Source organism: Larimichthys crocea, chromosome I, assembly GCF_000972845.2.
Source record: "Larimichthys crocea isolate SSNF chromosome I, L_crocea_2.0, whole genome shotgun sequence".
NCBI classification, from domain to species: Eukaryota; Metazoa; Chordata; class Actinopteri; family Sciaenidae; genus Larimichthys; species Larimichthys crocea.
In genome coordinates this window covers 37,249,421-37,267,841 of record NC_040011.1, presented here as the reverse complement: position 1 = coordinate 37,267,841, position 18,421 = coordinate 37,249,421, and the positions used below count along the sequence as shown (strand labels likewise).

General features: G+C 40.2%; 1 protein-coding gene across 2 annotated transcripts; it reads right to left on the bottom strand.

Moving 5' to 3' along the window:
• Positions 1 to 1,846: 1,846 nt before the first annotated feature.
• sh3rf2 (SH3 domain containing ring finger 2) lies at positions 1,847 to 17,882 on the bottom strand. Of its 2 annotated transcripts, XM_027286985.1 has the most exons (12): positions 17,609 to 17,882; positions 16,861 to 17,293; positions 13,342 to 13,638; positions 12,006 to 12,101; positions 11,115 to 11,213; positions 10,524 to 10,919; positions 4,194 to 4,315; positions 3,873 to 4,043; positions 3,373 to 3,647; positions 2,973 to 3,277; positions 2,558 to 2,862; positions 1,847 to 2,443 (listed from the first exon to the last, which is right to left on the bottom strand). In XM_027286985.1, the coding sequence occupies exons 2-12, from the start codon at positions 17,290 to 17,292 to the stop codon at positions 2,263 to 2,265; spliced, it is 2,679 nt and encodes an 892-aa protein (XP_027142786.1). In that variant the 5' UTR covers position 17,293; positions 17,609 to 17,882; the 3' UTR covers positions 1,847 to 2,262. The 2 variants fall into 2 exon arrangements, with proteins under 2 accessions (XP_027142786.1, XP_027142789.1); XM_027286988.1 differs by lacking the exon at positions 11,115 to 11,213 and having other exon boundaries at positions 2,973 to 3,301.
• Between the last annotated feature and the right edge of the window lie 539 nt (positions 17,883 to 18,421).

Sequence of the window (18,421 nt, the reverse complement as noted above, 5' to 3'; positions counted from 1 at the left end):
TAGAGACTGATGCTCACAGGTAGGAAAGACTTCTTCTCTGTGGAGCATCTTGGTGCTGAGTCTGTTCAGCACCTCATGGAGTGGGTGGGAGTCATTGTCCAAGATAGCCTGCACCTTATACAGCATCCTCCTTTCCGACACCACAGTCAGCGAGTCGAAGATAACACCACAAATACTATACGCCCAGAATTAGCCAAAGAGAATGTATTTATTCATTAATTCGTGTTATTGTCAGCATTTTCTAGTCTGGAGACACAAATGTCTGTTTACGCAGATTGGACCGTCAACAGCAAGCTATCTATTATGTCTAGGAAGGCAGCAATAGGTCTCTTCGACCCTGTGACCTTGTGTCACCTAAGGATAGAAAATCCCATAACACTAATTATACAAACATTAATTTGGCACACTATTCTGTGAACTAGTTCTTGACTAGTGGTAGGCCGATAATAAAAATCAGCCAGGCCGATATTAGCTTACTGAAATAGAAATAGGGTAAAGACCGGTGTTTCCAGTGATATTATTTAAGGTTCTGTTCCATTTATTGCAGAGTCTTTCCAGTGAACCAGCATGCACCTCAGCCTGACTCAGTTTGACCTGAATGGAATGGAACCCTAATTAGTATAATTGATAACACATGGAGTGGTTGTGCACCCGACATTTTTACTTGTCATAGCTGGTAAAATACCACTGACAGCGTAAGCGTGATATCACTCACAGGTTTCTGAAGAACCATTTTGAAGCTCAGAATATGTGTCTTTGGCCATCTTGGCAGTCTCTTTTGTCTCCTGGCTGATCTAAAAGTCAACATTCAAAGCCATCATCTTTGTACCAGGCTGTAAACATGTTTATTTCTGCTATGAAGTTGAAACATTTTAACACAGGGGCTTATGGAGGCTGACTCTCTCTGTAGCCAGCCTCAAGTGGCTGGTTTGAGGAACTGTAGTTTTTGGCACTTCCACATTGGCTCCACCTCACAGCCATTGAAGTTGGCACTTGGAAAACACAGGTGGACCTAATAACAGTAACGACTGCTCAGTTTTATAAAGTATCCCAATGGCAGAGAACCAGTGCACACAATAGCAGCATGCAAGCTTCCTGCTATGACATGTCAAATTGTCTGTAGCTGTGCAACTAGTCCACTGCAGTAAAGACATCAGAAAGAAATGCTCGAGGTTAATTAGAAACAGTGTCTTCATCACGTAGCTGTTCCCACAGAGAGCACAGAGTTGTTGACCACAAATCAGTTAACACGCAGTGAAGTAGTACAGCTTTACATGTAGAACGAAGGGTAACTCCCAGAATATAATTTTTATTAGATAACTCAACTGCAATACTAAAAAAGTTCCTACATGAGTATTTTAACATGCTGCAAGAATCTCGGCCTAGTTTGTGCTCACTTTGTTATTACTAATATAATTTATCTTCTTTATTTCTGTATTTAAGAAATGGCATTGTTGCTGTCAGTGATGGAATGTAACTAAATATGTTTACTAAAGTGCTTATCAAGTACAAATTTAAGGTGGTAGTACTTGAGTATTGCGTTTTATGCATCTTTATACCTCTACTCCCCTACATCCCCTACATTTATCATGACAGCTTTAGTTACTAGTTACTTTTCAGATTCAGATACGTTGTGCCAAAGCTGATGACTTTTTAGATATTACATACTAATGCAGCAGTGATATAAATCCCTGTATAATAATTACTTTTACTTTTGATACTTTTATAGTTTAAAAGTAAATTATACTGATAATACTTATGTACTTTTACCAATACATCTTTCATCACTGTTGTGAGGTACAGGATTATAGTTGACACATAAAATGAGACACCAAACATTCTGTAAGTATAGTTTATTACCACATAAGCAGTACAGATATTTGACGCCATAATTTCTCTAAACATATTTAAATATAGTTTGTTTGTTCTCTGTGGGTTTTGTCAAAGGCACTAACCAATGCGTGAAACATGGGTATTAAACAAGAAACAGTCATTGGACGTGTTTTTGTGCAAAATATTATAATAGCACATGTGTAACAAACATGCACGTACCTTAAAGGACACACAATATATCTCTGGAGAATTTAACCACACTCTCATATGCACTCAAGATGAAAATAAACACATCTTTTAAAGGATTGTCATTTGGCAGTATTAACCTTTGGACCTTATGATGCATCTTGTTGTTCAGCATGTCAGTCATTTGGCAGTTTGATCACATGGAATATAGAAATATACACTTCTCTCCGTAGTACTACACAGTCAGCTGAGCCTCTCGAGGGCCTGAAGAACACTGCAGTGGAATAAGCCTGTTTGCCCACTGCTCTCCTGAGTAACCAGAACACGTCCATCAGGTCGAGGTCTGTGGACGAGGACCAGCTCTCCTTGAAGCAGACTGAGCTCAGAGTCCGTCTGGGCTAAATGTGTTGTGGTCACTCTGTGTCTGAAAAACAAAAAACATGCCAGTCTGTTAAATCAATAAAATAATTTAAAGTCTACCCAGTCTATCTATCTGATAACATATCTGCTCTTATTCACAAGGATAAATCCAGCGTACCTGCTGGGGCTGAACTGAGCTGACACGGCCGATAGAGACGGTTGTGATGACATTGGCTTCTGTGGGTTAGAACTTAGATCCGATGTGGCTGTTTCGAGGCCTTTCCTGAGAATAGAAACTTTCCCTTCTTTGAGAATGATCCCCGGTCCGTCTCTTCCCAGAGTGAGCGACGGGGCCCACACCTCCAGTGGATTGGGTCCTGGGCGGCTGTTGGAAGGAACCTGATTTCCTGACGACCAGGAGGAAATCCGAGGTGTTGTAGGAGGGGAGTCTTCATTTGTGACGAACCGTACTGACTTTGCCGGCTAGGGGAGTAAAATATTTACCGTCAGGCACAACACATAAATAGTTTAAGAACTAGTACTTAATTTCAGATAAATGTGGGCTTGTGTCTCTCACAAGAAACTGACATTACCTTGTCTATGTTGTTCTTGTGTGAGTCAGGTCTGACTAGAATTGAGTGAGGCCCACTGGACGGCTGTTTGTCATGCTGAAAAGTTGCCTCATGTGAGGCACTGAAGTCTCTGTCCTTAAACACTGCAGCAGCAGAGGGCGCTGCTGGCTCAGTCATCCAGCCCAGTGGTCTGCCAGCGTTGGACAGGATGCTGCTGTTTTTCTTCCTCTGCAGGGCAGGTGAGTAGCCAGATACCTGAACTTGTGCAAAATGCTGCGAGTTGGAGGGGACGTTTACTTTGGACGAATGGGATGAATGGTTTGAGGCTGAAAAAACATGTAAAACATGTTCTTTTACAACTTGGTAAAACCTCCAAGTTACTCAAGCAGTTAGAAGACAGATGTGGTTGTTTAATTCTCACCTCTATGAGGGTTAAAAAGCCGTCTCACAGTGTCCCAACCTTGTGCACCCCCATGGAGGGACGGCTTTCCAGTGCTGGTGGATGACATTGCATGCTGTGCTCCATTTGATGCAGATGGGACCTGTCCTGTTGAGTATATCGTTCCATCAGTGTTTACCCTATCAAGAGCAAGGACCACAGTAGGATTCTTGGCAGCTGTGGGTTTCTTTCCGGTGCCGGTGTTGTACTGTGAGGACACATTAGCTGCTTTGGTCTCCAGGATTCTGGCCGAGGTTCTGCAGTGAGAAAGTGAGACACCTTAAGCACAAGCTGAAGTACCTACTTTGTATCACTTGTTATACTGCAGTAATAGTTTATTTGAGCTCCAGCTTCGGTGTTATATTTCTGTTTCATAAATCATTTAAATGTGTGCATGATGGCACTGCCCACACTAAATTACTGTCTGAATCCAAATGTCATTTAGCTCCCACTTCCTGCAGTCAGGGATCACAGCCTCTCACCTGAGAACAGGCGAGATATAGTTGCTGGGCAGAATGCCCACTTTGCCCGTTCTCAGAGATAACCCACGCAGCCAGCCTTCTTTGAACTTTCCGTACACTCCTACCATCTCGCCTTTCCTCAGCTCCAGCTCCTCTGGCCGTCGAGGTTTGTAGGAGTACAAGACAGCACACCTGAGAAGGCAAACAGAGGGTTTGTCTATGTAACTACCACACTTTCTGCAATATATATCAGCATAATGAGATTGGAGTGTTTCTTTTTACGTTCATGTTTTGCACCTGTGATCCAACATTATCATACGATTAATATAAAGTGTGACTCACACACTGATGGAAAGCTGCTGTGTGGAGGAGTTTTTGCCATCTGCAGAGGCAGAGGACATTTGGGGGTTCACCAGAGCCATAGAGATGGTGGGTGGAGTCTCACTGGTCATCTTCTTCTCACTCTGTAAAGGGATTCAAAACGATCATCATATGGAAAGCAAACAATGATGCATGGTACATTATATAACAACACTGGAAAGTTGCTAAGACTTCTTTGTGGATGTGTCATTTCAAGAATAACTTTAACAGAATCATTTGTATTCATGTTGGTGATGAAATATGACTGATAATTGCCTATGAGCTATGACTGCTAATTGTTTGTGTGTTGCATTGGAGATACAAAGTTAGATTTGAACAAAGATGTCCTTTATTAGGAGAGAACAAATGTTCAGTAGCAGGTCATTTTGGGTGATCAAGCCACCGGAGACCTGTTATAATATAATGCCATTTGCAAACCACCTCAGCCTTTTAGTCACGCTGAATCAAATAACCAAATCAGATTATTGCTCTGACAACTTAAGTCTCCATGAGTTGTGAATTTGAGTCTCAGATATAACAGTAAAAAGCAAACTAGCACACTGAAGTGCCAAAAAACTACAGTTCCTCAAATGGCCACATAAAATGTGTACCATGATTACCTTTTTAGTTTAGGATGCTAACATTTCCTAATCAACATGAAACGCAAAACGAAGCAGAGGCTGAAGGGAATGTTAGTAGCTTTGCAGGTATTTAGTCAGTAAAGTTCCTTTAACAGATTAGATTAGATTCAACTTTAATGTCATTCAGTAAGTAACAAGTACTCAGACAACGAAATGCAGTTAGCATCTAACCAGAGGTAAGCAGGGGCGTTCAGTCAATCCGGTAGGTTGTGGTCATAGTAGTAGTTTCTTTATCAAGCTAAATCACCAATCACTAACTAAAACATTCCACTTGGTGTTTTTATGACTGTGGTGGGGAGTGTTATCTATCGCCCCACCATCTCCCAAAGATGTTCAACTGAGCTGCGATACAGTGACTGCAAAGGCCATGCGATAATAATAATTTTCTTAGTCATCGTTATGCTCTGTAGGGAAAATGTACATTCATTATGTTTTCCACTAATTTATTTATTTTGATTTAATGAGCTGTCAGCCATCTGTATATAATGAGGTAGCAGACTGCTTTTGCATTTTATCTTTATAGATCCAATCACCTTTTTTTCAAGCAGAGAGCTACATTAAGAAACTCTGACGGTTTGTGAGTCAGGCCTGACACACACAGTGAATAGCAGGGAGTGACACTGAGGTGTGTCTCGCAACCACCAGTGACACAGTGCAAAGATGAATCCTTAATTACTTAATTACCAAACTGACAAGGGCCTTTCAGTGAGATATATTTTTCATTTTCTCCTGCGTCTAAACAAATCCTGCACATATGATGCTTTATTGTTGTTGAGCTGAAAAAATAACTTCCCAAGTGCCTTTTATCTCTGCAGTGACGTCTGCAGAGGCTTGCTGCTATTTACAGCACCACCACTCAACTAAAGCATTAATGCTGGGCTGCTAGCCTGGGGATCCTCTATACAGTATGTGCCTGGATCCTGCAGCTCTGCCACCATTAAGCTGCAATGCATGTAAGACTTTATGTCAGAGAAACACAAAAGAAGCCATAATGAAGTGGCAGCTATTGCTGCTAAGATTGCTAAGCACAGATTTACTTCTCAAAGGCAGTGTTGTGAGGCAGAAGTAAAGTGAGATGAAGTTATGATATAATGTCCTGAAGACATACCAACCATCACTTGTATAGGAGTGTGGATGCAGGAGCATCAATGTCTAAACTAAACAAAACTATGTTCGGACTATAGTTCAGTTTTTTTTTGTCTACAACATTAACACTAAAAGCAGATAAAAACTTCAACAACTACCTTTTTCATGTATTCAATTATTTAGTTTATTTTGTCCTCGTCCTTCTTCTATTCCTGGCTTGTGTTTTATCAGATACAAAGAGTCTGCCACAGTTATGCTGCAGTCACGCAATGGCCAGGTGCAACGATCCAGCAGTGGTTATATTATACAGAGACTAATTGCACTACTCTCTGGTGATGTAGTGAATAAAGTCTCATTTGGTGTAAATAGTTGACATCCTTCTGCAGCCAGAATGAACCAATTAACAGAATATTAATGTCACTTTCTCAATGTCGTGCTAGTGCAACGGTCAACCTGCAACACTTCGCCTCACAAAAATAAGGGAGCATGTGTCTGCTTTAAGGGAGGACCGTTTGTATGGAGGCTCAACGTGTTCAAACTTTAAAAAAAGCATGATGAATAATTCACATGAATATAAACAGACAAATATATAATATAATCATGTGAACTGTTTCTCTTCTTATTTAAGTTTTCTTTTTCCTTTCACAACAAAATTGTTAATTGTCATGGTTGTTTTTTATTTTATTTTATTATTTGTTTTATTTTAGAATGTCTTAGAATGGTTTATTTATCTAATCTTAAACAGTCTGAGCCTCCACAAGTTTGGCCATGCTAACTGAATTGAGCCTTTTAATGCATCATTACAAATATTCAAACTTTATACAAAAAACAAAAAGCAAAAACCTAAAATGGCCACTTTATAAAATAAATAATAATAAAAGATCTAGAGACACTTTACATTTTTGTAACTCATCCCAAGAAAACAGAAATGTTTCCTGTTGAAAATACTTTAGGAATTGTCCCATATTGTAAAGATATGTTTTCAAAGCTCAACACTATCAACACTAGCTTACAATATGTGTGTGCAATAGTGTGAGAAAAGTAAATAAATGTGGTTTTGGATACACGGATAACATAACACCGTCATCATCTTTGAGATAAAACACAAAGTGAACATGTGCCAGAATTTATTTCCAAAAAGCCTTGCACACTCACACAGGTGATTTCAGCTACTCTGGCTAATTAGATCTTTAGCCAGATGGGTGGAGGTAAGCTAGGAATTACTTGGTGTCACCAAACTCTTTTAAGTAGTAACGTTAGACTTGACTGAGACGAGCCAGGCCTGCACAGACTTGGCTGCACACTGCATGATGGTTAGATCTCTGTTCGACTTGATCCTCGCTCCCTGTGACATTTTGTACGATGACATTTTATTCATTTAACAGAAAACATGTGGATAATGACGACTTTTATGAGAGCTGAAGGGAATAATTCCAAATATTCAGGTTACAATACAACAAGGCTTATCGCTTTTTAATTATCATGAGATGACATAACTCTTTTGCTAACAAGAGACGTGAGGAATTAACATCTGTGTAGACTGATGTCAAGCCATGATGGTCTAATTATGTCTGGCATATTAATGAGGGGATTTTACGACCTGCTTTTTCCTATACCTGTGCATGTGTTTGAGTTTTTAACTATTAATTGTTTTGGGTTGTTAATAAGTTTGAGATGGAAAGAGTATTTACATACATTTGTTGTGTAAAAGAAGCTATTAAATATTGAGCTGTGCACTTGTCACGTACAATTAAATAACATATATTTTGGGATGTGATCTAGCAGGAAATAATTTGAATCAAACACAGTCTGCACATGCCCACACAGGCTTAAGGAGGTCTGATCAAGCATCATACATGAAAACACCTGCGTAGGTAGACAATGAGGCTTAAAGGGTTTAAATGGTGTTTGATGGGGATAATTTTGATCACTGATTAATTTGCAATGTTATCCTAATTGCTAAATTAATCATGTTCTGGAAAACGTGAAAAATGCCTGGACAATTGCTCATAACCTGCTTTGACATCTTCAATTTTCTCGAGCTGCAAGATAATGGTTTAACCAATTAAATATTGGTAAGTAACTAAAGTTGCATAACTAAAAAGTTAAGTAACTAAAACATAAGTAAGTAGATCCAGTTCCATATTTTATGTTAATTTTAGAGCTGTGCATGATCAGGAACCTAGCTACAACTCGGACACCAAAGAACTTTCAGGTGTGTATAAGTTTTATAAAAATTCGGTTCATACTGTGTTTCAAATGTTTTAAATCATATGACATGTACATGAGTTCCTTCTCACTTGCTGGCAGGGTTCAGTAAAGTTCAGGTTAATGTATAAATAGAAGAAGTCCAGAACAGAACCAGGGTCAGGGACAGGTCAGAGAGGTGACATTTAAATTGAAGAAAAAGCTGACTACTGATTAAAGGAAACTAAGAAGACTTATGATGCTTATCTGTATCTATGGGGAGGGGTTCGAGACAGCCTATTAGAGAGTCTATAAAAACCAAGTGTTAGAGCTCCACAGGGAGCCTTTTTATCTGTAACCCCTTTTGTGTGTTGCACTGTTAAATGCTCTTTCTTGTACAAGAATAAATTCAACTTAACTTTAATACTTCGAATCCAGTCCTCCTCATTGAATGGTCATTTGAAAATTCTTATAACCATAAGGTATTTCATTGTACGACTAAAGTATGATACAAAATCAAACTTTTCTATGCTGCATTTCAAAATGTTTTTGCTTTTGGCTCATTTCCATCCTCTCTTACATAATCATGCCAACTTTCACACAAATATACATTATTTCATCCACAGTTTGTGGGAAGCTGCAGTGGAACAGTGGAGCCAGAGGTGAGGGATGATGGGATGCAGTGCTAAGAATAGCACGCACGCTGCCGTGGTCAGCGGGGAGCTCAGCTCAAGCTTTAGGGACAAAGCCCTCCACTCCTTTAAAATGGGAAGTGTGTGGCTTGTCTGCTATTACTGGCCCACTGATGTGAGAGTGAGTGTTACCTGCTTAGTGAAGAGGAAGGAGTTTGAAGGCAGGGGAGAGAGGGGTCTGTTATGTAACCGACTTCACCAGTGACTCATCATCATCAGCATGAGAGAGAGATAAGCAGACACACTGAGGGACTCTCCAAGCCTCCCACTCTCTACATCTCTCATTTTTCCCTCTCCTTCCTACGTCTTGTGTTTTGCCTTTTTGCAGTTCACACATTTTGTTTTCTGTTTCTTACCTCAGCTTAATGCCATCTTTCTTCTATATTTCCTCTTAAACTTTGTCTTCCTGTCTTATCTCTCCAATTTCCTGTTTTATATCTTGTTCATAAGTCTTATGTCTCCTCCCTTCTTCTCTTGGTTTTGCTTCGACCTGCATGAGGTTTAGTTTTCTTTTTTTATGCTCTGACATATAATCGCCAGGTAGGGCTGTGAAATTCGAATTGAATCATTATCTCAGGGGGCAGGGCACTTGGCAGCAGGTTATATTATTAAACTTTGCAGGTTTTTATGTTGGCACTCAGGCGCTAGATGGCAATGATTTATGCAGTAGTCACAGTATTGTATCACCTTGTTTCTAAAGTAAATGAATGACAATGTGTCTAGCTGTATATATAAAATGTAGATATGCAATTTATCCATCAAAACCTTTTAGCTAAGGTGATCAGATCTAAGTAAGTATATATATATATATATATATATATTGCATTGCATTCTTACAGCTTGATATTTTGTTTCTATCACGTTGCCTCTAATGCAAAAATCAGTCAAAGTTATCTCATGGAGATCATCGTCCATCCCTCATTCCGCCATGTGATACAGGTTGTATAAAATATGCAGCAGGTATCGTGTTGGTCACATCCTGACCTAGTTCGAGACCCAAATGTTGCTAAAATATAATGAGTTTTAATTCACAGGCAGCCCTGAAGGAAAACAGAAAAACGGTCACTTATAAGATTGTTGGGAACTTTTTTTACACACACACTCATCTATCGAATAATTTAGATTTGCAGCTTTTCAGTGGCATTGTACCTCGTTTGGGCCGCAAACAGTTAAACGTTCTCTCCAGCTATGCTGTCTTGCTTTTCAGGAATAAGAGTACAATATCTACTCTGTATCTGAGCTGAAGAAAGAAAAAGGACACACACCCTGTTAGCCTGTTATTCATCTCTGAGGAGAAAGCCTGGCTTATGTCCCAGGACTCTTGATTAAAGACCTTTCAAAGTTTCGGTCCACTCACCTCCGGTCTTCACTCCTTTCATAACCAGTCCTTTTCCACATCTGTGTTGTCCTAATGAGAACCACTTAATCATGTAGCGGCCAACATAAGGGCGATGCCTCTCTTTCATTCATTCCTTAAGCTTAGTGTCATGATTCCCTCCCTGTACCCCTGAGGACAAGTTGATCCCGAAGTGACTCAAACAAAAACATCAATTATCTCACATCAACCACATGTTTTCTGTTAGAACAAATCACTGCAAACAAAACAAATCCAAACATACTTCAGCACAAAGATTATGGGAAAAAGGGATCTTATAACTTCATCAGTATAGCATGCATGAAGGCAGATATGTTGACACAAGACTCACCTGTAACAGGTGTCTGTGTGTTGTCTCAGAGTGTCGTCTTATTCGCTGAGAGTTCACTCTGGAGTGGTGATAGAGGCCCCGGGCGGCGGGAAGCACAGAGGGTCGGTGTGACAGACCCTGGCGGCTGAAGCCGTTGATGGTGCTGATGTTGTTTCTCTCCCCTTTGAGAGTCTGATAAAAGTTGCTGGCTGCAGGCTGTTTCCGCTGGTTGGAGAGAGGCAAAGCATTGATAATAGGTGTCTTTGCTGGGACTTGAGGGACTCCGTAATGGGTGGTCCTAGTGGATACGTCAGTGGCCTTGTCTTTGCCCCCACTCCCAGTCCGATGGTAAAATTCTGCTGAGTCACTCGCCCTCCGATTCTTTGCCTCTAGCAATTTGGCAGCCACTGAGTTTGGCTGAAAGAAATGAAAACATAAAAGACAAACCACAGTGGAAATCGGGATAAATCCTTACACAGAGAACAGTCAATCCTCAGTCAAGAAAATCCTCTCCAACTCGCTCCTACCTGCTACAATCGCCTGTCAACCTCTGCTCCTGCTGATCAGCAAAACGGCTGTCTGAATACACCCACTTATCACTACTCCACTCACCCCTACAACTTGTTGGACAGGCGGGCAGGATAACAGGCAGACAGGAGCAGAAGTACCATCCAATAAGCTAGGAAAGGTTGACTGGTGCTGAGAGAGTAGCTGCACAGACAGACAGGCAGACACACATGGCAGGGTTAATGCTTTCACTCCCCACAGTGATGTGCTGATATGCCACCCAAGCAGAGAAAGCATTACTGTGTCTTCACGCCTGGCTGCACGACACGAGGAGAGGCAGGCTCGGAAAGGAGAGGAAAAAAGAGGAGGATGGAAGAATAGAGTACAGAGGTAGAAGAAGATGAAGAGCACCACTGAGGCGGAGCTTTAGGAGATGACAAGGGTGGACAAGAGACGAAAGGAGGCGTAAGAGGAGGCGAGGACTAATAACAAAACATTAGGAAAAACTATAGCAAAACAGATGACAAGTGAGGCACTACGTTAACCCCACTGTTGGAACAAATAGGATTTCCCCTTGCATGGATGAAGTTAATTCCTGGAGGCAGAAAGTACAAAGGGAAACAAATGACTGTCAGCTAGCTAAGCAAGCTCTGCAAACCTGAGTAAGCCATATAGTCACACACTAATGAGCAGCTGCAGACACAGCAGGACTCCACAGATCAGCTCTCTGCCTCAGCATTTTGCAGCGCAGGATTGACATTTACAGATGAATCAAAGATTTGGATGAAAATCAAGGTAGCGCCCTGGCAGTGACCTGGAATTAATGACATCCAGTGACGACATCTATGGTTCAATTCATTACAGGAGGTACACCATCGGACCAAAGTTCCTAACGGCAGGTGTCAACCTTGATCGCGCTGAAAAGACCACAAGCCACATTCAAATAATTAAGGAAGGGGGCATGAAAAAAAAAAGAAACGATTAACATGAACTCACCTCAGTAAACTGCAGAGGGCAAACTCCAACTTTATCCCCCAGCTTGGCTTCAATCCAGTGTTCATCCACCCGTCTGATGACAGTAAGGATGTCTCCCTGCAAGCCAGGAATAAGTAACAGAGAGAGAGAAGTGAACTTAGACAAAGTGAAGACAATGTGAGAGGCAGATAAACTGCTAGAATAAAAAAAACAAACAAAACAAAAAAAACACAGAGGATACCAGGTGCTTATAACAGAGCCTGGTCGTCCTGGAGACTGAGCACTCAGCTCAGAAAGTCTCAGAGTGTCTCCTGCTGCATGTGACATCAACTCCTTTTGTGTCTGCAGGCCAAGTCTTTTCTACGGCCAGCCTCGCTCTAAAAACCATCTGACCATCTGCATTAAAACTGAAAAAAATAAATAAGTGTGCTTTAATGGAGAGCGCACAAGTACTGAGACTCTTATATAACCCTTCAGAGTTAGTAACAACCACTGGAGTAGAGGTCTTAGCCTCCAGCTACACAAGTCTCTCAAAGCAGTGACCATTATGTACTGGGCACATCCTGAGCTGTTCATTAATATCTCAGCAGGGAGTCAAGCTAATATTACATTCTGAATTGAAATATGAGGAAAGGCAGCTATTAAACAGATATTATGAACAGTTATTTTCAGATTTGAGAGATAATTTAGATGTCTTTACATTCCCCAACTGGTCCAACTATCAGCCAGAAAATAATAACTTATCATCATACTAACTAATTAATAGCTTATATTAATATTTTTTAATTTTTATATTTTATAATTTTATAATTCAGTAAACTTCAACAAGTAAATATTTCAGAGCTGCTGCCATTTGATCAATTGATTACTTGGTTGACATGAATCTGTAATAGATTTGATAATAAAAAGAAATAAAAAGTTGTTTTTTTAAGCAAAAATAGCAAAACTTTGGTTCAATTTTCCTTCCAATATAGACTGTTCGTCAGACAAAACAAGACGTTTTTCACAAAATTACTACATTTTTTTCTCAATTTATCACATACTATTTTAGCTTTAGCAGCATCCCTAAATGTCACAGACAGAGTTTCCCTAGTAACGGTTTAGCAGAGGTTGTTAGCCACCCAGTTCCTGCTGCTTCATGTCTTATTTTACTCACTAGCAACACTCATTACATACAGTATGATTAATGGCAGCTTTGCTCTTCCTACGTGAAAGTTAATGTTTTATTAGGCCCTGAAGGTTACTGTTAAGTGTAATAATGTCTTGGTGCATTAATTAAAGAGTAAGAACCTTTACATGCAGGTATCTTTAAAGATCAAGTGCATAAAGTTTTTCCTGCTGTGTTTAAGTGTCACACCTTGAGGAAGCTGAGACAACATTTACTGTCCTCCAGATTCATCTCTTCGGGGTTAAAGTCGAACAGTGCCCTGCAGAGAGCCGGATGTTGGGACTGCTGGAGGGGCTGCAGCTGAGGCATCTGGCTGGCGGCCTGCAGCGTGCTGGCAGTGACAGATGCACCGCTACTGTCAGCAGCGTTTCCGTGGAGCCAGTTCTCATCCACTTTTTGTTTCGGGGTGATACTGTTACCAGGCGTGAGCACCGGCTCTCCTGACGAATCACCTCGTTGGATATGCAGTGGCGCTCTGAGAGCAAGCTGAGGGGCAGATAAAAAAAAAATCACATGTCAGCTGTACTGTGTGTTAAAATGAAAGAGTGAGTTTATTTTGCATGATGATACAGCTCGTCAGCAACGTCTCAAAAGAATTAGGGGAGTAAGACAACACTGACAGCCCTGTTTAGTTTCTCCTTAACAAACCGTGATGAAGTGGTCACTAGTTGACAAGAGAGACAACTGCCCCTAAAATGTCAGAGGCACAAGTGACAGTAGTTCTGCACACTCTGTTGTTAGTTTTCATAACATTATTTCATTTAATTCCAGCCACACAAACCTCTTTTTGCTCTATTTGCAGATTTCAACCGAACAGACATAGATGCGTGATGTTCTTATCTTGACATGCGGATGTGTTTAAGATTACACATCCTTTTTCTCTGTTAAGATGTTATCGAGAATTAACACAAGTTTTACTGTTAATGCCTTTTTTTTTTTTTATTTATACTTCAGAGACGTTGAAGCAAAACAGCACATTTAGTGAATATACCAAAGAATTATGCGGGAACACAGTGTTATAAACAGCATTTCAAAATATTGCTATAAATACATATTATTGATCTATCTATCTATAAATGTGAGTGGAAAAAGATTACACCTACAAGATACGATCGATTTTATAGAAGTGTCTCTTAGTCTAAACTTTCTTAGCTGTAAATAAGCACTATGTTACATTTGATCGGGTGCTGTGATATCTGACCTCAGAGAAAGAACGATGGTGGAAGTAATAACAGAGTATTGAATTATTTTGCACTGGAGGTTGCTGGAGTACATGTTTTAAAGGGCAGGATGATCACAGTCTCACACTCGTGAACATGGCTGAGCTGTTTGAACACTGGCTGAACTCAAACTTCGGGTCACAGGCAAACTCTTAGATGCTCTGAACAGACTGTTTAGCAGGGAGGTCTCTGTGTTTCTTATTACCTCAGAGGATTGAACATCAGCATCAAATTAAATCAGTTATGATTCACTGACTGTAAAGTACCTTTCTGATCCTAAGATCTCTGCTGGGTTTGCCGGCCTGCTTTATATGGACAAAAGATTTTAAACAAAAAGAAACACTCACTCTTCTCTCTCTCTCTTAACTCCTTAATATCCTGGAATAACGTTAGACTAAACAACAATTTAACACAGATTTAAACAAAAGAGTCTTCAGGATTAATCCCTGACAAGATCAAGCCTAATTTATGGATGAATCATGTATGGTTGTATTTGTTCTTAGGGTGTATTGAAGAAGCAAATCACATGTTTTAAGATTTTTGATTTGACTTTTACTCCCCCTGCTTTTTCATGCGTTCCTGTGTCTCTCATTTTTCAATCATTCATTGTTATTTGGTGTGGTTTAACTCTCTCTCAGGCTGTTTTCTCTCCTAGTCTGCTCTCTGCTGGACATTACAGTGCCTGACTTTATTTAGAAATAAATAAATATGCCTTTGAAATAAAGAAACAAGGCAATTTTTATTATTATTATTATTATTATTATTATTATTATTATTCCAAATTTTGGGCAAAAAATATTTTTATCTTTTCTCATGAAAAAAACTTTACTGATGAATCTTTTCCAAACATATCAAAAACCACAATGTGTAGAAGGGTTTATTTCTTAATGCTACATTTATTTCTCTGCAATAATATAGCAGATGGAAAAATTCCAGCTATATTCACAAAAAGAGGGCGCAAGACTGAACGCAGCCTCCAGGTCCTACAGAGGTGTCCTGCTGTGCTTCAGCCATCTGTGATTTACAGTTTCCTGATGGACCGATAGCATTTTTCCAAAGTAACCACTAACTGCCGGTAATTGCAGTTTTGCAAGTTGCTTAATGAGGAGAAACTAATTTGTTCCCTCTTGTAAAAAGTAATTTACTTAGGATGTCGACCATTAACCAGTCATCAGTTAACCACTGTGAATATCTTTTTGACCATGTTAGCTTCGCTAGTTAGTGCAGTCTGAGGTCAAACATGAAGGAAGGTCATGTGGGCCATGAAGTTTAGTCATTTAGTAATTTAGCAGAAGTCAAATGTAAATTGTGTGATGCTACTCATCGTCAGCCAACAAACATGTTCCCACGACTGCTAACCAGACAAAGGAAGTTGGGGCATGCTGGTCTGATCATCACCTATAATGTACCGAGACCGATACGCTGCCTGTCAGAGAAAGAAAGAAAGAAAAATTAACCCGTTATAGTTACCTGCTGATTTGGGCTAAGAGCAACTAATAAAGGTTATTTCTTTGTCGAACAGGTTTGAGACGATCTGACCACTGACTCATGCTTACATCAGAGGAAACATTTTGTTTATGTGCCTCATCTCATTAAGTTTAATGGATATTCAGTGAAAATTCCCACTTCAGTTTGGTGAGTAAGTAATTCTGTAAGTCTGAGATGAGACACATGGCTGTGTCTTTCAGAGCTGGGCTCCTGATGTCACATTTTTGTGCCAACAGAGTTGTTTTAATAAAATATGACAGAGCTTTGAAATACACAATAATTTCTCTTGTGCTCTTTAAAACAAAAGTATACATGACTGTCTGATGTCAAAAATGGGTTAATGGGCCAAAACTATTGCCTGATTGTTTAAGCACTACAAAGAACAATGAACTTCTTTGATCTATTTATTAATAGATCTAAATATAGTCGGTCTATATGTTTAGTATATAAACTGAAAAGTCTTTACTCGTGTCCTATTTTTAGATATAACAAAAAGCTGTAATGAAGTTGAGCTAACAGACTTTTATTATACATTAACTGGTCTCCATCACAGGGATCTCAGTTGCACATTCAACTGTTAATGTTCTTCCTCGCGTCACACACTGCTTGATTGAATTTGCTGGATTACGTACAATATCACAATAAACTGTTAATAAATATTGTGATAAACGTGATCCAAAGGGTTATGTTTAAAATACCAAAAAGTTAATGTCCTGAAAAAAAAGTGAAAGAAATGCAATAAAAATTTCAAAAATGTTTGGACCCATGACCCATGATTCACAGATTGGTGCAAATCAGTCCCTTTGGGTCACACAGTGTAATGTGTTAGTGTGGCCATGAAAAGGTTGTGTTATATCACCTCCGTTTAGTGCAATAGAAGCAAAAACTCATCCTGTAATTCACAAGACTGTACAGTTTTGCCTCAAAGTGCAGACAAAGTTGTTCTAGGTCACTGCTTGTTATAGATATGCAGAGGGTTAGGCTGGGGTCGTGCACTGACCTCACTGTGCCCTTGCTTCTCTCTGTGTAGACTCTCCTGCTGATGTTGACCCTCCCTTACTGTCAAGCCACCCCTGGCCAAGGGCACTGCATAGCGTACTGTCCGTCTGTCCCTGCCAGGCCCCGAGGAGCCCTGGAGCCCCTCCAGGAGTCGCACTAGCAGGAGGTTTGTGGGAAGCTCCTCCACCGTCCTGGCTGGGACAGGAGCGCGACACTCCGGGCAGAGCAGCTGGGAGTGTGCTACCTCATGCCTCTGCAGGCAGGACATACAGAAAGTGTGCTGGCAGGGCAGGACCTTGGCTGACACGTCCAGCTGTTCGCAACACAGAGGACACTCCAGCAAGGCCATTAGAGCCAGCTCCTCCATTTTAAAAGGGCCACCTCTCTTTGAGAGCAGGGCTTCTGGGACATGTGAAACACTGTGATCCACCATACTGGGAAGGGAGAGAATGGGAAGGTGATTCAGTGACTGGAGTTAAGATATAAATGACACAATAAAAGAGTTTAACATTACTGACAAAATTCCTCTTTTGTTGAATAAGTGCCATCACTTAAAACACTCTGCATAGGTATAATTACGCAGATAAAACGTTTGCAGTAAACATTACACGTTGCTTGTTTTGACTACAGGTATCGTGTCACCTCACCTGGCTGAACAGGTAAGACAACAGCAGGAAATATCTTAAACAAGGCGAAATATTTCCATATTTGTCTCATTACCACAGAGCACATAAACGTGAAATACTTACACACGTGTATGAGCTGACTGCCGGAGTGATAGTCCATAAACTCCGGTTAGGAAATGCGTAACTTTCTCCTCGGTGTCGCCATGACGCAGTACGCGGAAGATGGGACGGTACGACGCAGGACCGGGACAGGCGCGCGAGACAGCTTTACATTATACTGTCACCTACTGTCTCGTGCGAGAAAAAGAAAATGATGACGACATGAATCCACCTGTGGATCTGTTAGACCTAAAACAAATCGGTACTCAAGTCTCAGCCACAACCAGGCTAATTCATCAGGAACTGTATCGGATTTCAGTGTCATGTCTGCCTGAATTTAACCCTTAACAGTTCTTAAATTTATAACATTACTTACATAACATTAACTTTAATTCCAAGTGGGAATGTGATTAAAAATAATAATACACATAAGCTGTGTTAATGATAGATTTCTTCTTAAATATGGGTACATTTAATAGGTTTTCAAGCGCCAATTTGCACGAATTAAACACTTAAATTGCTCAGTTCTGCTCCCTAATTCAGGCTTATAATGATTTAGAGATATCTATATCTCCTTGTTCTATTAATAGCCCCATTTTTATTTATTAAAATCTGGAGAAAAGTAGGAGGGGAAATAAAAGCAGAACAGTATTTACAGCACTGTCATGTGACATGATCTCCCTCTGCTGGTGCATTCACTGACCAGCTCTGCAGCTTCAAGTGCACAGTCCTTACTGGAAACGTGAGGAAAGGCAAATTTAGAAAAAAAAATACTTTTTCATGAGAAGATTATCATTGCAGAGGTGTCACAGTCATTGCTGAACATGATAATCTTTA

Coding starts and splice junctions, on each gene's coding strand:
- sh3rf2 (XM_027286985.1), bottom strand. CDS start 17,292: ATGGTGGATCACAGTGTTTCACATGTCCCAGAAGCCCTGCTCTCAAAG. Junction 11,214..12,005: donor GCCCTCTGCAGTTTACTGAG/GTGAGTTCATGT, acceptor CTGTCTGTGCAG/CTACTCTCTCAGCACCAGTC. Junction 4,044..4,193: donor CAGCAGCTTTCCATCAGTGT/GTGAGTCACACT, acceptor TTGCCTTCTCAG/GTGTGCTGTCTTGTACTCCT.